General features: G+C 40.7%; 1 protein-coding gene across 2 annotated transcripts; it reads right to left on the minus strand.

Annotated features, from left to right (window-relative positions):
- Positions 1 to 7949: 7949 nt before the first annotated feature.
- Positions 7950 to 21175, minus strand: gapdhs (glyceraldehyde-3-phosphate dehydrogenase, spermatogenic). 2 transcript variants are annotated; one of them, XM_053432510.1, is made up of 11 exons: positions 21092 to 21175; positions 12311 to 12370; positions 11916 to 12012; positions 10862 to 10968; positions 9862 to 9952; positions 9526 to 9644; positions 9289 to 9370; positions 9020 to 9171; positions 8741 to 8903; positions 8541 to 8638; positions 7950 to 8438 (listed from the first exon to the last, which is right to left on the minus strand). In XM_053432510.1, exons 2-11 carry the CDS (start codon positions 12337 to 12339, stop codon positions 8369 to 8371), a joined length of 1008 nt encoding a protein of 335 aa, XP_053288485.1. In that variant the 5' UTR covers positions 12340 to 12370; positions 21092 to 21175; the 3' UTR covers positions 7950 to 8368. The 2 variants fall into 2 exon arrangements, with proteins under 2 accessions (XP_053288485.1, XP_053288486.1); XM_053432511.1 differs by lacking the exon at positions 21092 to 21175 and adding an exon at positions 19029 to 19123.
- Positions 21176 to 21414: the final 239 nt, after the last annotated feature.

Consider the following 21414-nt stretch of genomic DNA (forward strand, 5'->3'; position numbering starts at 1 on the left):
TTTAAGTACACTAATACTATTTTTGGAAGATAAGATTCCTATGATTTAACTGATGCAAACCATTTTAGGATAAAATCACAACATTGTGCATCTTGTCTCTTTTCCCTCTACACCAACCAATTCACATCCCTGGTTAGCTCAGTGACAACAAATAATGACCTCCTCCTCAACATATCTGTATAATGGAGACTTTTATTCAAGAATTTGTACTAAACAATGTTTCGTGGAAAAAAAGCTGCTCTCACAAACAACATTTTTTTACAAACTCAGGGTATAGAACCAGACCAACCCTTTATGGTAGGCACATTTAACATAACTACAAAATATTAAATACAAACATTGTACAAAACAAAAATTGTGTAAAAAAAAAAAGCTGCTCTCACTTAGGGTATAGACCCGTGCCAACCCATAATGGCAGGCACATTCAACATAACACACACGAAAATATTAAATACACACTCAACAACAATAAATAACTTGCAAATTCGTACATTTTCCTTTTCATTGCTGTAATCCTATTTTTTATGAAATACTTGACTGCTTTCCAGTCTCCACTGCCACAGCAGGAGTCTGCAAGTTGATCACCGGGAATTCAGATAAAAAACAAAAACACATAATGAATTGATGTAGATGAGGTTTTGAAGATATTGACAAGTTACAAAAGTCAGCTCTGTGATAAACGATTCTAAAACAGCATATAACCAAAGGTAAGTGTGTGGCACAGACGTTTCTGAAGATCTGAACTACAGCCATAACAACATATAAGAGGCTGCAGCGGATCACATTCAAAATACCCTTTTTAAACATATAACAGTTCAGAGAGTGTAATATTATTTCTGTAATAACTTGGTTTAGATAATGAGATGAATTGCCTTACTGATGTAAAATCTCTTAAAGTGAGATCCAAACAGGAGGGCCCCATTAGAGCATCTCTAGACACATTTATAAGTGTGTGTGTATGAGTAAAATCTCTTAAAGTGAGATCCAAACGGAAGGGCCCCATTAAGCATCACTAGAAACATTAATGTGTGTGTTTGAGATGAATTGGGCCCCATAAGGAAAAGACTAGAGATGTATGTGTGCTCATTTTAGTGAGGTTCCCTCGTCATGAACTATGTTCCTTCATCAGAAGTCTACCACATCAACCAATGAGTAACCCTCAATGTAAAGCTGTATCAGAATGCTATATCAACACCACAATATCTTTGTAAATGAACTAGATAGTGTAGAGGTCTAGATAAACAGTTTGTGATGACAGCGTCTTCATCATTCTTTTACCTGTGAGTTTGCACTGTCAGTATTGGAATCTCCATGGCAGCTCGGATCAGCTTTTAATATCTGGGTCTCTACTGCCACAGCAGGAGTCTGCAAGTTGGTCACCGGAAATTCAGATAAAAAACTGTAATATTGTAATATTTAGTTCTGAGAAATCATATAATTATCTTTCAAAACACAGATCACAATCAATTCTATATAAATGGAGAAATACAAATATTTAGACATTAGAAGTATTATTTAGTCACCTTTTCATGGCTTGGCCCTTTTGAGTCACCAGAGTTGGAGACTATTTCGGTTCCTACCTCAATAAGCTTAAGGGAAAATAGGCATTAATGTGGCTTGTCGTATGGTGCAGTTTCGATATTTGTGGTTGTCATTAACCAATCTTCCAAGGGATCCGTCTTCTTTGGAAGCATCAATACTAAAAAGTAACAAAACCTCCTATTACACTTTGTAGGGCTACATGATTATAACCAAAAGGGGTTTATGACAGTTATCAATTGATTATAGAGTCAAAATATTTTGATCGCACTTTAACATTTAAATAAAAAGAGCATGATTTCCAATCCCATTCACAGGGCAAAAACATGATTGAAATTGATGCAAAATATTCACAGATTTGTACCTAAAGAGAGCACTGCATTCACTTTCATGTTTTGCATCAGTTCGCTACCTTACAATGATAACACCCTTCACAGTGTTGCGGTTTATGATTTTTGAGTTGATGTTTGAGCAGCGGCGAAATATTGGATCAATACAATATTCTCCTTCTTGGCCTTCATGCATTTATCGAACCGCAGTAGGGATGGGACTTTACAGGAGTTTTCATGTTCGAATATTCATAACGTTATTGAACAATTAATCGATTATTCACTAAGGCATTATTTTTCAGTTTAGGAACCCTGGTCTGTGAGTTTACGGGAAAGGATGGGGCGGTTAGAGTGAATACATATTTTCTTTAGATGTACACATCACTGACCATGAACTCGTTAAGATATCTGACTGGGATTTAGCACCCGTTACACTCATCTGCTGTAGGAAGTCGAGCTCCACAAGACACCGGAAGATGTTGTTCTCATAATGCGCAGGACTAGAACGATTTTCATTAGGCTTGGATTGTTATTCGAATAATTCTTAATGAACGAATATTCGAATATCGATTATTCATTACCAACCCTAAACCGCAGTTCATGGAGATTTATTCAGGGGGTTTAATATTTGTGTTGCTTTGTGGAGCAGGCAAGTGGCATGCACTCTTTGGATAAGATTTTTGTTGTTTATGATCACAACTCTCCTGAATCTGAATTACCTAAAAAAACAATGGGATGATGCTTTGTTTCGAGAGACTAGCTTCTGCCTCTGATTTTTGTCTTGCTTTCTACTCTGTTGGATTTCATATGTCAATATTGCAGTCGATCATGTTTATTTAATTGTGGAAGACCAAAATAATGATCACAATTACTATTTGATTAATTATGCAGCCCTCTTTTAAATAAGTTGGAGCTAGCATGTAATCATTCTCCAACAACAAGGATATGTATTTATAATGCATGTGCACACAAGCCATATACCACAAAAAAAGTTGTGCAATTGAATCTATTTCAACTATATTTAATGTAAATATTTATGATAGAAGCCAGGCTTATGTAAAATTGCCCATACAAGGCTGCATTCATTTTACTTAAACAGCAGCCATAAGCAAGATGTTTTTAAAGATATCTGCTTCTGATGTCTATTTCAAATAATTATTTATACCATATGTACATGATAATGAATAGTACTGAGAAATGCACAATATGCTACACCGACTGGACCAGACATGCTTCTTACCTTTGTAACTATCAATATATTTTTCTATAAAACACTGCTTGTCCCTTGAAGACAGAACCAACGATATTGCATCTTCAGCAGGCTGGACCCTCTTCAAAATAATTTTCAAATCAGACAGCAAACAAGGATTTATTATCTAGGATTAGTCATCAGACCACAGGTGTGTCCAAGAGGTTTGTGCCGGTAGCATAATAAAATTCACTAGTAATCATGAACCCCAGGATTCAACCCTTAAAGCAATTTTTCTTATTAAAAATAATACTTGTACAGCATCAACCCTGTAATGCACAATAAATGTATGCCTTTTTTTTAAGGCAAACTGGAATACTGATGCTGCAGTGATGTTTAAATACTTATAAAGGCAAACAAAAACAGCATACAAATAATCATTCACATTTAACAGCACATCAGCAGCAAGATATCTGGTTGTAATATAGCATCTAGCGATCCGATGCTAATGATACCAGCTTGCAAACCGATGCTAATATTAGCTAGCGATCCGATGCTAATATTAGCAGCTAGCGATCCGATGCTAATGATAGCAGCTTGCAATCCGATGCTAACATTAGCTAGCGATCAGATGCTAATATTAGCAGCTAGCGATCGATGCTAATGATAGCAGCTAGCAATCCGATGCTAACATTAGCTAGCGATCCGATGCTAATATTAATAGCTAGCGATCCAATGCTAATAATAGCAGCTAGCAATCCCATGCTAACATAAGTCAGTGATACAACACTAATATTAGCAGCTGGCAATCCGATGCTAACATTAGCAGCTAGTGATCTGGATAAAATAGTATTTTATTAATCCTCAATGGTGAAATTGTTGCATGGCAGTTGCAAGAAACTTTGGGGAGGAACAAGAAAATGTCATATAAACCAAGTCAAACTCCACTAAAACTATTAAGCTTACCTGTCATCCATTAAGCGGCAGGCCCGGTCCACAGCACGGCATTCGCTAAGCCCCGCCCACGTCCCGTATCATTGGCTGAAAGTTTACACACTTCTAGTTGGTGTGTATCGGCGAAAATGGCAAAACCGGAAGTAGGGAGCGGTAGAGAGCAAATAATTTCAAACACACATTTTCACTTTTTGTTACCTTGCGGGCCAACTGAAGAAGAAGCAACAGGGGCATTAGGGGAGGTTCCTGAGCTCATTTAAAGCAATAAACGGTGTGGCGCCCACCATTTTGGGCCCCACACCGTCTGAGGGCCCCATACCGTTGGTGTGCTCCTTGCCACTGGACCTCACAAAGTAAGAAATACAAGTGCACACACACACACATTCCATTACTTTCAGGTGCAGCGTCATAGGACAAAATCAGCAAATCTTGATATCTTGTATGGGCAACCTCTCAATTTTGGTGATTACAAGTGATTGCATTGATAAGGTCTCTATTAACTAAGCCATAGTTTTCTGCAAGCATGTTAGCCAAGTTACTTCATCATCTTGTGTTCTTTCTAGGAAGAACAGGTGAATGTGTTTGGCAATGTAAGGTTTGTGAAATATCACTAGTAGGGCATATGAATTGCTTAAACATTGCAAGCTAAAACATGGTCATCATGGGAACAGGCTCAGGCATCCGTGCCCATACTCTAACAGTCTTTTGAGTCATATATACCGTACTCACCAAGTCTATCTGAGTTATCTACATTTTCATGTCAGTTGTGAACATTTAATGAGCTTTCAATTGAAAGAAAGTACTTCCGTCATGTAAACAAACATTTACAGACACATGAAAGTGTAACATGCATGTTTAAACGTGTGTTTAAAAACATCCACAATACATTTCATGACCATACGAACAGCAAACATAATCCCCTATAATTTAGATGATTTTAAAGCTGAGGTTGTCACTGTAGCTGCTGTGGTTACAAGAATCAGACAGTTCAGTTGTTGATGTTGCTTGTTGTGCTGCTGATACAGATGCAGAATCTGAAACTGATGTAGATGGACATAGTTATTCTAGTAGTGAAGATCTTCCCAAGGTTATTGAACAGAACATAGCCTCAGTTATATTGAATTTGGAACATATTTAGTTTGTGCCGGCCACAGCTATTGATGAATTACTGCAGGAATTACACTTTTTTTCAATAAGAATTTAAATATGATTAGTTTTATATTACTCATTTAGTATATAGGTGCGGTGGACTAGTGGCAGAAAGTTGGACTGTGGGCAGAAAATCCGACGGTGGTCTCTGGTTCGAATCCACAGAGTGACAACAAAAACAACGTACCTGGACGGACAACACCTGGACAACACCTGGATCTGTTCCACACTGTCAGTGTGCCTATCCCACCCCACTGTCTAAGTTTCACTGAGCAAGGCACCTTACTCCCCTAACACCTGCTCCCCGGGGCGCCGTGCATGGCTGCCCACTGCTCTGTGTGTCCTCCTGTGAACACCAGATGGGTCATAGCAGAAAACAAATTCCCCCCCTTGCATGTTGTATGTGTGTGTAAATAAATGTATCTTAATCTTAACAAAGGTTTGGTCTCCTTCAATTTAATATTTCTGTCCTCTCTTCCTGTGTCCCTAGCCAATGTTCTTATCCATGAAGTTTTTATAAATTGCTATGATGCCTCCTACCTCTATCTGGACAATATGGCATTTATACTTATGCTAGAAAACCTGAGTGCATTTGCTTATAATCCTCTCATGCTAGTGTCCCCTAGAGCAGTGGTTCTCAACCTTTTTTCAGTGATTAACCTTTGAAAAAAAAATTCAGCCGGGTACCTCTTAACCAGCGCAAAGCATTTTTGGTTGAAAGAAAGATGCAATACACAGTGCTGTGCCATTAGTGTCTGATTTTAATAAACCTTGTAACTAGACACTTTCTCTCTCTCTTGAACTATTTGGAAATAAAATGATATGAAAATAACTAAAGAGTTATTACAAAATAAATAATTATCTCAATTATAAATAAAGATTTGTGAACATAAAAATAATTATCAACCTAAAGTGATCTTTTTTTGGATCATAATAAAGATGTTCTCAAACTGAACTCATGAACTTTATTATAGATAAACACTTCTTCACAAAAAATAAATCATTAACTTAATTTTAAATAAAAGTTTAGCTCAAAATAAAATGTTTAAATATGTATCATCCTATATCTTCTTTATGGATCGAAAAGAGTACTATCTTCAATTTACAAACTGATAGCACTTAAGATTACATTGTTGCATTGAGCTGAGTGGGTGCTTTTGCGTTTACATTTTAGTGAGAAACTTGTGCTTATGGTTCACTGAGGATCTTTGTCAGTCTTGGTGGCAGGGAAGCAACTGCTGTGATCAAGCTCTTCTCATTGCACAGTCTGTTTCTTTGCTTTGTTTTGATCACACTCATTGCAGAGAAGGAGGCCTCACATAAATGTGTGGAGGCAAAGGGTAGTAGCTGCTCCAAGGCTTTCCGTCCCAGGTGTGGGTGCTCCTGCTTCACACACACCCAAAACTTTGTGAGTGTGGATGTGGCAAACTTCATCTGGAGGCCACGGTCAGATGATACTTCCAGGAGTTTTTCCTGATAAGTGACAGGTAGCTTGTTTGTTTGCTTCGGGGAGGCTTTTTGCATCGTTTCTTGAGATGACGTGAATTCAGAAACTTCCTCTTAAAAAACCTCAGGTGGTTTACCAACATGACTGTCATGTTTTGTCTGGAGATACCGCTGAAGATGTGTTGCCTTAATGCCACTGTGGCTAATGTCTCCCCATAGAAAAAACACAAAGTGTTAATTACCCAAACTAAGTTATTGTTAATATTGTTGAAGTATCTTTCTGTTATTTTTATTGTGAAATATTTGCTCGCATTAAGGTCAGACAATTTCATTTCCGTTTTTTTTATAAAATGCTTTTATTTTTAAAGTGTTCCGGTAGAGACGCGGAGTTCCTGTAATGAATTTGTAACTTCACAACGGAAAAGTGTGATTTAGCGCCCCTCCGAAGAGGCGCAAGCTCTCGGTGTGGTTTAGGGAAGTTTCAAATAAATCTGAAAACATCAGTTAAAGTCTCGACCTTCTTGTAAATACTGACGGAATTTTGCTGGCTCTGGTCTCGCCTTCTTTGGCAATTGTCCCTCCGTGTTTCAGCGGCATTGCTGCTTCGCTTCAGCCCAAACTCCAGAGTTTTCAAGGCGGCACTGCAGTGATGACAGGTGATGAGAGGTTGCGTGTGCCAGGTTGGGTCAAGCCATCGGTATGGGGGAGACTCTGGGTTTTTAGGTTAATGAAATTGAATAGCCTACTGAATATAAAATTCTGTTCATGAACTTAAACTTATATTTTATTGAATATTTATTAAATAACAAATTTTAAAGGATTTTTGAATGGATGCTAATTTGAAATATATAAAAAAAAAATCTCACGTACCCCCATTTGAGAACCACTGCCCTAGAGGTTAAAGTCATAAAGCTTTCAATTTCTAGTCTTTAATGAATTAACCATTAATATTTTTAAAAGACGTGTCAGACTTGTATAATTAAGCCTGGCAATATGGCCAAAAAACTGTATAAGTATTTTTTTTATGTAAGATGATATTGATGACTTATCACAATATCACATTATTATTTGTCTTAAGTTTAATGACAGATTTTTGCTCCTGAGTGAATGCTGTGGTTTTAAACTTTAAACTTAACTTCCGCTATACCACCACTCAGTGCTTATACAATTCATTGGCATTATACCAATATCTTCATATTGCGAGTGATGAAAATCATATTGCATTAATTATTGATATTGTTTTATTGTCCAGCCTTATGTTGAATCCATTTTTTCTTCAGTGTGTCAGTTCAGAGGCGCCATAGACAACAGTGAACAGATGATAAAATAGAAACCTGGACAGCTTGAGGTTTTCAAGTTTTATTTCTTTGTCTCATTACTCTTTAGTGGAGTTACAGTAGCTCTACCTCTCAGCTTCCTCCTTCCACTGGTGATTTAGCCTTTAAAACACACCAACAGTGATGGATACAGTAGTTACCATAGTAATGAGCCATAACGACACATCTAAAGTGGCAGAGGGAGGTGGAGAGGGGGGCACACAGACACAAAATACTGTCACTGACCAATCGTCTTGTTATTAAAGGAAAAACAAACCAAACACTCAAACACGCTGTTGCTGCTACCTACGTATGCTGTAGTAGAGCTAAAGGCTGTGATGAAAGGACTTGGCTAGGGGTGGGGCTTGTGTGTAAAAGAGAAGAGAGGGCACGGAGGATGGTTGGGGGTGGTCCCTTTCCTGACTTCCTTTCTCAACAGGAAGTGTCTACTCCTTGGAGTGCATGAACAGAAGCAGGTCAGCGACACGGTGGCTGTAGCCAAACTCGTTGTCATACCTGGAGGGAGGGAAAACAAGGCGATTGAAGAATTGTTATTAAAAGATCAGGTTTGAGAAGACAAAGGCTTTTCACATGTGGGGACAGACTGTGAAAACTCACCAGGAAATGAGCTTGACAAAGTTGTCGTTGAGGGCAATGCCAGCACCAGCATCAAAGATGGAGGAGTGGGTGTCACCGATGAAGTCAGAGGAAACCACCTTGCAAAACACAAAAGTCAGTTACAAGTCAGATATTGTGTAACCAGGCAATACAAAGTGTATGTGAACTGATTCTGTGTATGCGAATTGATTCTGTCCCACCTGGTCCTCGGTGTAACCCAGCACTCCCTTCATGGGCCCGTGTGCGGCCTTCTTGACAGCCTCCTTAATCGCAGAGTAAGATGCGGGCTTGGACAGACGGCATGTCAGGTCAACCACTGACACATCAGCCACTGGCACCCTGAAGGCCATGCCTGTCAGCTTACTATAGAGAGAGAACGAGACAGAATGATGAGATAAATGTTTTCGGTCTTTCTCAGCTTCCTTGCCAGAAATAACAACGGTGATTATAAGACTGATAACAAATTTACATGTCCTTACCCGTTGAGTTCAGGGATGACTTTGCCCACTGCCTTGGCGGCACCAGTGGAGGCTGGAATGATGTTCTGGTGGGCACCACGGCCGTCACGCCATGCCTTAGCACTGGGACCGTCCACAGTCTTCTGAGTGGCTGTGTATGCATGGACTGTAGTCTACAGAGGACAGTGTCATATCAGATACATTAAACAATCATCTTCCATAGTATCTTTAGCATACATGCAAGCACCAACTACAGTATGAAGCACAAACACAGATTAAATATGACCTACCATAAGAGCCTCCTCGATGCCAAAGCTATCATTGATGACTTTGGCCAGGGGGGCCAGGCAGTTGGTGGTGCAGGAGGCATTACTATAAATAGAATGATACAACTGGTCATATTTACACAATAAAAAATGGATGTGCTTCACCTAAACCTTGAGTTCTGGTGAAGTTATGGAACATATTTGTATGTATTTCTACTATAAATTTAGTGACATGCTTGTCTGCCACCACGGGTATCTTACCTGACGATGGTCATGGAGGAGGGGTCATATTTGTCCTCATTAACTCCCATGACAAACATTGGAGCATCAGGTGAGGGGGCGGACACAACCACACGCTTGGCTCCACCCTGGAGGTGAAGCTGTGATTGGCCAGAACAGAGAGAGAGAGAGAGAGAGAGAGAGAGAGAGAGAGAGAGAGAGAGAGAGAGAGAGAGAGAGAGAGAGAGAGAGAGAGAGAGAGAGAGAGAGAGAGAGAGAGAGAGAGAGAGAGAGAGGGAGGTTAGAAACAGGACTGTCTGGTAGTCTGGGTCAATTTGTCTTATGTACATGTACATGTGTTTGTGTGTATGTACTAACAGAGGCCTTCTCCACACTGAGGAAGACTCCGGTGGACTCCACAACATACTTGGCTCCAGCGCTGCCCCAGGGGATCTCTGCTGGCTTCATACTGGAGTCACAGACAGAGAAGTGTCACTTAAAGATTAAATGATTATGGTACAGTTATGTTAAACCTGAGGGACAAATCTAGTGACAACAAAATTACAAAATTACCACCCTGCAGTTGTATATCCCCCCGGCCAGTCAAGTTTCAGTCTATATTCATCAGACTCATATGAGGTCACCGTGACTTTTGACCAATGAAATCTTATCAATTAAACATTGAATGAAAAATGGTCAAGAAATTCCTTGAGGGACAGAATTGATATATCATGTCCAAGAGGCCACTGTGACCTTGATCTTTGAACACAAAAAGTGAATGTTTTTGAAATTCCTTCAATTGTTGGTGAGTTATCGCGTTCACAATAAAGGGACGGACAAACCCGAAAACATTATGCCTCTGCCCGGAGGCATAACAGTACCAGTGCCTAGTGAACAAATTACATTCAGTGAGAGGTGGGGGTGAGAGCTAATCTTGTTAGATAAGTACATCCTGGATGATTTAGTGTTTGCAATGAACAAGAATGGAAAATCTCACAATAGAGGAGCTGTGAAACTGTGAATGGAATGCCTCTTATATAAGCTTCCTTTTTGTTGGTACGGCCGTTTTCAGACATGAGGTACAATTAGTCAATGGACTAAAAAAACAGCCGGGTGGAGGGGGGGCGACAGGAGAGAGCCCTGAGGCAGCAGACGGCCTTGTTCCATTGCCAGGAATTCACTCAGGTTATAAAAAACAAAATGGCATAAGCTAGATCACCTTGAAACTGGAAAAATCAATTCCTAATTCAACATGAACTTTTAGATGGCTGCCTCCATTACAGACCTATCTGCTAAAATTAAAATGCTACTGATGTGGGTCAGATATCTGTGCAGCAACATCCACTCAAACCCAATCATCATCATCTTCATCACTTACGATTGGAAGACAGAGATGGCGTTGCCATCGACGATGAGCTTGCCATCCTCGTGGGAGACCTCACCCTTGTGACGGCCGTGGGTGGAGTCATACTTGAACATGTAGACCTAGGAGGCGAGAGGAAAACAATGGGGTTGTTGTGCAAGGCTATAAAGAGGTAAAGGAGTTTCTGTTTGTTTTATCACAAAAATGTATACTTATTATGGCACTATATTATTAATACATAGTCTTAATACAGACCTATATATTCATTTAGAATAGAATAGAAAGATGTAGTGTAATTGTATAGGATACAATGAAAGTAGCAGTTCTTCTCAAGTTTAAAAACAAAAGCATCAACCACCATACCACTTCACACATTCATTCATCAGAAGTCACAAAATACAAATTAAATAATTTCAAGATAAAATGATTATGTCCACATTGCATTTGAGTAAATAATAAAATAAATGTAATCATATTGCACTGATTTACAAAAGAGCATCATATGGGGTAGAGTGCAAGGTTAAGGCTTGCTTGTTATTGATGGTGTTCTTATAGCCCAGGGAATGAAACTGTTTTCAGTCTGCTGATGCGAGCCTTGATAGACCTGTAGCGCCTGCCAGAGGACCAACAGGTCAAACATGTGGGGTGCTAGATGGGAGGAGTCCCTCAGTATGTTGATTGCTGCACAACACAGCGTCAGTTATTGTACTTCATCCCTGTAGGCCAACTTGTCTCCTCCAGAGATAAGACCGACCAGGGTTGGATTGTCCGCAAATTTGATGATGGTGTTGGTGGGGTGGGCGGCAGTGCAGTCATAGATGTAAAGCGCATATAGTAGATATGGTGCTGAGTGTGACGGAGGGGCAGGGGTTGGAGCTACTGGAAGTTTTTGGTTCTAAATTAAGTAATAGATAGAGAGGAAAACTCACACTTATTTTAGCTGTTGAAAAAATTTCCCCGGACGTGTAACTTTGGTTCAGTTTATCAGTTTTTCCATTTCCTATTTTGTAAAGTAGCCTCTTCCAACAATATACACTGTAGACTTAGATGAGCATGAGCGTTTTCTCACCATGTACTGCAAGTCAATGAAGGGATCATTGATGGCCACGACCTTAATGCCCTTCTCAAGGCAAGCCCTCAGGACCAGACGGCCGATACGACCGAATCTGCAGTGAGGAGAAAGACAGAGAGTTAGAATTGTGGGATAATGGTAGTGAACCTCCCCAGGATGTCAAACCACCCCTTTGACCTCACATGGATCTAATAACAGCCTTAAACAGTACTGCACTGATCCATTCTATCATATCAGAAACTGTTAACTTATAATTTCATCAAATGCTCCCCCCCCCATATATACTAACCATGAGTAATAATTGAGAAAACGGTGAACGCTTCTTATCCCAGATGTCCTATGTTAACCATCGTAAAGTCAGTGTGAGGCGCCTGTGTGTGTTTCCAACTCACCCATTGATTCCAACACAAAGGTCTGACATGGTTGCTGCTGTTTTAGGGTTGTGAAGTTATCTGAGAGAAAAAAAACACGAAACAATAACATTAGGAACAGAACTACAGCATGGAAAATGTAGGATATCTAATCTCACTTTGTAATGTCCTCTAGCTGGCCACACACTCAGTCAGATGCATCTGGTGTCAACACTGGAAGTCGCTGAAGCTTAATGATGTGCCAGCAAATGTCACAGGCATACACTCTGACAGCAGCCAACTGTTGCCCTGACAGCAGGAGGTGGCTTTAATCAGGTTAATCAAGTTGTTGGCGATATACAATGAAGAGGTGTTTGTATTTGTATGCATTATATTGGTGTAATGTGATTGATCTGAAGCTTCTGCTTCTCCAAAACCTCAACAAGTCTGTATCTGTGTGATGAACTGAGCATTTGTAGACTTAGTATCAGGGATCAAACTTAGCTACTGATTTCAAGGTACAACACGGTAACATTTCAGGCACTTAGTTGTATCAGTTAATAATTAATTACCGTAATTACCATGATGTTTCGGTTTATATAGTCCTGCATTAAGCACAGTTAGCATGTCTGCAAATTGCAGGGGCACCGAGCAGCGTGCCTTTGATGTTTGTTGTAAAAATTAGACCACTGTCGCCAAATTTGCATGCGTTTAACTGATACTTTCTCCTGACTGACGTATGCAGTCTACATCTGAACTAAACAAGAGGTTTAAACCTGCTCTCCACCGCTCTGATAAATAATAAAAATATTATCATCATTGTTATCAATAATAAATACATTATTTAAAACTTGAGTTTGTGGTTTAGTACTTTTCTCATCAAATATGAGTAAAAATACCTTGATAACACTGAAAACTGCAATATTTTTGGTCAATATAATTGTGGTACAACATTTTCACATCATTTCATCTCTATTTAGTTTATTATTTTCTTTTGTCTTGTAAACTGTAAGGTCTGAATAACATAAGACAGACTGGTTGCAGAGGCCTCACAGCACAGCCAGTCTGACGCATTAGCACAAAAGAGAGAAGATAACACAAGGGTGTTAGGTGAGCAGAACACTTCAGAACTAGTAATAAAAGTAAGACACTATGGTTGAAAGCAGATTATTAATTGAAAAAGGGTTTAAATTACGTAAAAATATAGAGCGACAAAAGGGCATGTTTTTACGTGCACCTTATGGAAAGGTAGGGAGGTGTATCATCATGCAGGGACATGTTTAGAAAACAGTGGCATAAGCGGGGAGGAGAGAAGTGTGTTGTAGGTATGTAACGACAACAAACAGAGACTTGTCTGCTGACTGAACAAAGAGGAAGCCTGGGCTGGACTCAACTATGTGACCTCCTTTCTCTTCTGATTTTCTCTCCTTTTCATATTGCACACTCCACACCTCCTCTGTCCTCTCCTCCCACTCAACCTGCCCCTTTCTTTTCATCGCCTTTATCTTCTCATAAACTCACATTGTGACCAGTGATTTTTTTTCCACTTTAGGTTTTGTGTGCAGATAAGGTCACATTGAAGGCTAGCTAAAAGTTATTTTAATGAGGTGTCATTAACATATGAATGCAGTGGTTATTTATTAATACAGGTGAACGGAAAAGGTAACTCAGTAGTATTTACCAGTGAGCCTGACCAGTAGTGTGGTGTGACAGGCACAGGTAGCATAAATAAGGGCAACGTGGATTGTCCTTGAAACTGGTTAGCCATCATTTAAGACTACTGTAATCTCTTAATCCGTGTGTCTCTGTGGGGAGCATGTAGGACAGGCTGTCAATCTGGTGAAATGCATTGTGGGAGCACTTTAAATAAACATAACGGGACAACCAGATTAGGACATATCATCTCCCTCGATTCTCCCACACAATCTCAAATATGAATGGAGGTAAATAATAACTTGTGTTTATCATAACTAACCTAAATTGATTAACTTGTGGGGTCTGGAGTTAAAACAGTATTTGTTCCAGGTCAAAATCAATTTATTGATCCGTATGCCACAGTTTCAACTGTCAGATCTCTTAACGCATCATGTCTAGTGTACGTCTAGTGTCTAGTCTAGTCTCGTTATTATCTTTGTGGTACCTTTCATCAAGGGCAGAGCTGCTGCAAGCATAATGCAAGGTCACCAATGGAGAGAGAGAAGGACAAAGAGCAGTATGACCATGCTCTCACATTTCTGTCTTTCTGCTCCTTTGTCATACTGTGTTCCAACTGTTAGCTATTGTGCATTCACCAAACTCTGCACAGTGACCCCCTGTGGCCTGTGCACCTTTTCACAGTTGGCCTCACTCTTGCTTTTCTCCATCTGTATTTAAATGTCTCCATTTTCTCGGCATAGAGGAGTTGCCCCTGGTTTTCCAACACAAAATGGCTGCACAGCTGACAAACAACACAGCTTCTTTTTTTTTAACAGTGAGCTTTTAGCAAGGAAAAAAGGAAAACTGGGGCTTGGCTGACGTCACAGGAGCCACATAATAGGTAGATCTAGTGACTCTAGCTACGGGGCTCAGCTGTTTAAGTTAAAACTATAAAAATGTATACCATGGGTATGTTTAAAAAACTGATATAGGCAAGCACTAAATACTTTACCAAAGAGCAGGTGTATGTGTTAGTGTTTGTGTGTCTACAGTTACTTGACAACCCCCCATAAATGTCCGTTACTGTTGCCAAGCAGCAGTGCGGTGGTTTGGCAAATAAATGGGAGAAGAGGGAGGGGTGACAATGGGAAACCAGTGCTCTGGAAGAAATACATTACCAGCACTTGGCTAGACTTGAACTCTTGAGTCGAGGTGACAGAAATCCTACAAGACATTTCCTGTTGCCACCAGGGAGCGCTGTGATTTAAATCATGATTTCTGTGTAGATGTCATCAGGCCGAGACTTTTGCCATACATGTCTAATTTGGAGTCATATAGTTGAGCCATTTTGCCACGCCCATTTCGATTTACTCCAGCATCCGTACATTTTCATCAGGCCTAACAGGCCTGCGAAATTTGGTGAGTTTTCGTGTATGGTCAAAACCGTCATAAATGCGATTAATTGTCCTAAATAATAACATCAAAAAACATTGTCGGTGCTCGGGCCCTAAATATGTGAAATGTTACTTTTAGCGATTATTCATACACATGTTTTAAGTTATATCCCCATAGTAGCAGAGGAAAACTATCCATTGTTTCTGTGTGAATTAAACTATCCAATGATATATTACATTTGGAAGATCGACTCCCTAGCCAGCAGCTCCCCCCACTTTTCAACCACACAGTCCTGCCCCTTTGAATGAGGACCAATCAACCCCGATCTGGCATCAGCGCACCCTCTATGACGCCTGCTCACAGAGGAGGTATTGTGCAGAGCAGAGCAAAGAAGTTGCACGTTGTTAACTGCAGCTGGCATTCTGCTGACACTCATTAAAAGATGGGAAGAAGAGGCAGACAGACGGCCAGACATATGTACACCAGTAAAGCACCATGCACTACCCATTGCAGATTTACTTTCAGTACTTTAGCATGGAAGGGCTGGCTGTAATAGTCAGGTACTGAAAAGCCCATTCGACTATCATCATGATAAATCAACTGATCAGGAGCTTTCTAAAACTAAAATTTGACTCAAGCACAGATAATTTAATTTCTTCAAAGTAAAATATCTTCAATGGTATCTCCTTCATGTGACAAGGCTTGTGTGCACCACAGGCACTGGGGTGAGAAAAACCTATCATACAATGTTATTGGATGATAGGTTTTAAAACAAATTTTAGCAAATATTCCTACGATTTTTTAAACAAACCCAGATATGAAATTGAGGCCTGATATTTTACAGATTAACTATAAACTACTGTAAATAAATATACATAAAAAGAAAACACAACTACAAAATATTTAAACTTGAATTTGGAAAACAGATTTTTAAAACTTCAAACAGGAATGCACATGAATGCACATAGTTCTTTAAATAAAAGGTTACGTATTAGCAAAGCCAAATGCTGATACCTTTATGTTTGTTAAAGGCTCATATCAGCTGATATTATTTGTCAATCAAAATATCGGTCAGGTTCTATTTAGGATTAGACTAAAGCTTTCGAGTGCTGATTGGTCAGTGAAAAGGGAATGAACAATCACTTCTAACAAATTGTTCCTCTCTTTTCACATCTATAATTCAGTTTCTACATCCGTTTAGCCAAACACTACTTCTTCCCTTTAATGTTCTCTTCTTTACCTCCTATTTCTCTCAATGCTTTGTCTCTTCCTTGCTTTTTGAGTATTATCCCTCCCCACGCCTTTTACCCACTCATCATTTAAATTCATGCCCCTATTTGTCTGTCCTCTGTGCTCTTTGTCTCATGGCTCCCCCTAATTTACTGCCACCCTACCCTCCCTCTGAGCTGCGACCCATTTTCCTCACACAAATGCAGAGTTTCACCAGCAGAGGTGCAGGACAGGGTCATCATGGTTATGCATATGCATGTGTACTGCGGGGAGAAAGATTACTTTATTACCAGTCAACCAGGAAAGGACAAAGACAACAGGGTACATTTAGAACATGGGAAAAAATATACTTAATGAGGGAAAGAGTAAAATAGATGAGGACCAGCACCTCCTCTGATGTCAATCACCAACACTTGACCAAACAAACACATATTCTTCTTCTCTGTCCAATAACTCAATCATCTGACAGTGTGTGAAGTCAGTCACTTGCAACCAGCCCTTCTATGGACATGAGTTTGTGAGGAGCACAGATATCATAGACTACTTTACTTCTTTACAACAGTATTACAGACAGACAAAACCGTTCACCTAATCCACGATTGGTGATGTGAGTTGTGACAGGCCTGCTTTCTGTTTGTTGTATACTGAATGGCTGAAGTTTAATAGTCATTCTTTGGTCTACTTTTCTTCCTTTTCCTGCCCACTATACCACTCCCCCTGCCTTCCTCCTTCTCTACCGCCCTTCTTCTCTTAGTGGCTCTACAAAGCTTCCTCCTTTCTGTCACACCCTCTTTTTCTCCAGTGTTTTTCCACTGCAGTGAGTTGATTGGCTAGAAGCCAGGCTGACTATCCAATTAGGTTACATTTTCTCTTCTTCCCGGTCACTTAGAGAATCAAATAAATCAAACACATAACAGAGACTTTTACAATCTTTTATGCAAACTCAAATGCAGTTGGGCAAAACTTTTGGTTTTCAGCAACTTACGAAACCTTGGTTCTGCTCATGATCATCCCTTCCGTCTTTCCCCCCTCAGCAAAGTACCTGCTTCCTTTCTTTTTATAGGCTTGTCACTGAGGCAATGTCACTTTGCTGCCGTGACCTAGTCAGTTAAATGTCGGACAGCATCACATCACCAGTGCACACACAAGACCACAGGCTGTGTCTTACCAAGCAGACATGGCCTCATGCAGACAGAGACAGATTTTCTTTCTTTCTGCCAGTCACACCCCCGCCGGTACCAGGGTACCAGCTGCAGGGTCTTTGGCTAAATTTATGGAGTTAAGAGGTGATTGCTTTATGTATTCCTACTATCAAATACAGAAACGCATACCTGGGTTTATGAAATTAATAAGGTGAAGCCCGCTATTGTGGTGTAACCAACACATGTTCAGGCACGCAAACATGCCTGTACTCAGACAGACACACCCATAGCCTTAACTACTACTTCTATTATTATTAATTATATGAATATATATATATACCCATATCACTATTAACTGTTGAAAAAAATTCTTCACCAAATCTATTGATAAACATTATATGGGGACTTGCTTTTGTCCAGTTAAACAAGACACATTCCCATAATGTGACTGTTTAAGCACATTCAGGTCCCCACAACATACCTGGTGTATACATTACACACAGACACACAAGATCATGAATTAGTAAAGAGTGTGCTTTATCAAACTGCAGGGGACTCAGTAGGCGAAATGTGACCACTCTGCAGAGGTAATGCTGGAACACACACACACACACACACACACACACACACACACACATGGCTTGGCGAGCTTGTGTCAGCCGGTAGATGACAGATATCCTTCCTGAGGCCGCGGTCTTGTTTATCACCTCCTCTCATCTATCAAGCTATCAAGCTACAGTACATCTTCATGTTTTGTCTGCTACCCACTCTCATTTCATGCTAGATTTGCACACATTTGTATCTTTAAATAACTGCTTTGTACAAAACTAGCAATGCAAAACTGCTTTGTTGCACAAGTAGGGGACTATTATATCCCAGTTATTTCCCTTCCTTTCATAATTTTCCCCTTCAAAATTGCAACAGTTAGTTGGCACAGGCTTGAGTGCTGAGTCACTCCTCTCTTACCCACATCCTGGACATAAATGGCTGGTTGATAAGTCAGCAGCAGAGAAAGATCGAGAGGGACACTCATCGTAACAATAGTCTAGTAAAAATCCAACAACCTTTAGAGGAAAACATGTGTCAATCTAGAAAATGAAGCACTCATAACAACCTCATGGGATGAATGTCTCAAATCGTTATGTAACTAACCCAAAACTGTCTTTTTTAAATTAGTGATTATCCACAAACTGCTGTAAACTAACCAGTTTGTATTTTGTGTCCAGGCAACCTGCACTGTGCACCAGAGTAACGTGCAGATGTGCAGACCCCATGGTCTCTTTATAAAGACATGGTCCAGGTTATGGAGAAATAACACGTCCTGTGTATTGTTGGTGTGACCCAGCTAATGTCATTACCTTGTGGTTCTCTCCTTGCACAGCATAGTAGCAACATGTTGGCCACACACAGACGCTGACATTTACATTTCAGACATTTAGCTGACACCTCACCTAGAGCAGCAACAAGAGCAGACACTGACGCAACAAGATAACAACTTCTGTGCATGACATGGAAATAATGTCCCAGCTGTGTCTTAGATAAAATAATGATGCACAGAACATTGACATATACGTCATCCTGACATATCAGTCTACCACAGGAAATCAAGTAAATTAATTCTCATTTTTCAAAATCACAGTAAATTGTATCTGCGGATGCATGGCATGTGGCTGCTATGTTTCTTTAATTCCAGGCATTTTAGCTATAGTCCTCAGAGGCCTGGTATTAATAACCCTCAGCTATCCAGAGGCTGAGGAATGAGAAGTACCCCCCCCCCCCAAGTCCAGTATGAACGACTCGTTTCTGGTCAATAAACTGCAGTATGAGAAAAAAGATCAGGGTCATCACTGCAGCAGCACTGGGCCTCTGCTGTGACCTTCCTCAGCTGGAGTGATGACCTTCAACACTAAGAGGAGGCCAGACATGGCTGCATCCTACATGACATCAATCAATAACCTAATAAAATCCTGGTTGCTCCAATACCTTTTACAGTACGGTGTGTTTTTACTTTTGCCATTATAAATACTTTGGAATATCAAATGAGATTATGAGAGACAATAGTGTTGTATACAGCCTATTTGTACCAGAGGACGTTGGGCTCACAGGCCATATTGACTATGCATTTTTTTATGTTTTCCATGCTGAACACGTTTGCCCTTTCAGTTTTCGTATGAAGCCTTGTTGCCTTTTCATAAAGTATGTCTGGTTTGATGGCTAAATGGCTAAATCGTGAGGTGTAGTTTAGTTTGAAGGACCCAGGCCTAGTCCCTGCAAACCGCATCAACAGGTCTGGCGAGTCGAACTGCGGCAGAATCCTGCGCCTCTACGCGCTCTCTGTGCCCTTCACTTGCATCACGGGATTCAGAGTTTCCACCTCTTCTCCTCCATCTTTTCCAAATCCGACCCAGTCAAGGTTATTCATCCGTCATTTCTCCTCCCTCACATAACAGTGACATCGGCTCAGCGTCTTCGTTACCGTGGCTAAATTCCTCCCCGAAGTCTAATGGCGCAGCGACGGCAGACTTCATCACGAGGACGAGAGGAGGCACGTAGCTTCACCTCAATTCACGAAGCTGATACGCCCTGTGTAGCAGCTTTATTACGGCTCAGTGCAGCTTGTACAGTCAAACTCATCTTCGAACACAACATCTTCCTACGCAAGTCTGAAGTCTTGAGTTTTCTGTCGCGGAACAAGCGGTAATATATATATGTTTGTGCTGGGTTACATAATATGGAGACTAATCCACTTCCGCAAAGATGCAGCAATGGGAGATTCCAATGTCACGTTACACGCGCAGGAGGACGACCTAGCTTCAAATGAATGACTGGTATATTAAGAATGCGCAGTTTTCCTTTCCAGTGAGACACGATGCATTACCTGTTTCATACTGGAGTGACTTTATTGCTCTGGTGGATCGAGCAGAAATCTCAATGATGCAACTAACCGTGTCAGTCAGAGAGCACATTACACAAGCAGCAGCCATGACTGCATCCCCTCCCATCCTCGCCTTTCTCTTCCTGTGCACGTACACACAGCCAGTATCTTCATAAGGCTAACGTAGCGTCATGAGCTTCTCTTCCTCTTTTAAACGGATGCGTGGCCCATCAACGCAGAGATGGTGGTCAAATCCACCACACAGACGACATGATGGCCGCAGGCTTTCACACGTCGCTCGGAGCTTTTAGCAATGTCACCCTCAGCAAAATATGCGTTTTTTCTTGCGGTAAAAATGAAGAATTGTAATTTAGCATTAACATTAGGGTAACAAGGCTGGTGATGGCGCAGACAGAGTAGCTAACATTTGAAAGTGAAGTGCAGATTTTAAAGTGTGAAAGCATATAAATGGCCTGAGTTTGGATAATCGCAGCGGATAAAGGTGAGCTACACACTGAAGGACGGGGCTCTGCAGCAGAAGCTTACCTCTCTGATGAGTCTGGAGTCTGTGTGCGCACCGCCCCTCGCGCTCTTCCGCTTTTATACGGGACACGTGCCGCCGGGAGCCCGGTCGCCCTGGCGACGTGACGTCATGTCATCCTTTGCAGTGAGGATCCATTCGGAACGAGGGTCTGGTCACGGCCCCTCCGAGGATGGGCCGAGGAAAGAGGGAGGATGGGGGGGGGGCTTACTGGCTAGAACAGCTTGTTCCTTACACACATCTCAGGGCTGTCTGTGGTGAAACACATTTTTATTTACCGGAGAGAAACACACACACACACACACACACACACACGGTAAGAGACCGA

Source organism: Pleuronectes platessa, chromosome 10 (genome assembly GCF_947347685.1).
Source record: "Pleuronectes platessa chromosome 10, fPlePla1.1, whole genome shotgun sequence".
NCBI lineage: Eukaryota > Metazoa > Chordata > Actinopteri > Pleuronectiformes > Pleuronectidae > Pleuronectes > Pleuronectes platessa.

What these genes read in the sequence shown, in the direction of transcription:
- gapdhs (XM_053432510.1), bottom strand. Translation starts at nt 12,339, where the DNA reads ATGTCAGACCTTTGTGTTGGAATCAATGG. An exon ending in TCCTCCATGACCATCGTCAG is followed by an intron (nt 9,371 to 9,525) that starts GTAAGATACCCG and finishes TTCTATTTATAG; the next exon opens with TAATGCCTCCTGCACCACCA. An exon ending in TGGGTTACACCGAGGACCAG is followed by an intron (nt 8,639 to 8,740) that starts GTGGGACAGAAT and finishes GTGTTTTGCAAG; the next exon opens with GTGGTTTCCTCTGACTTCAT.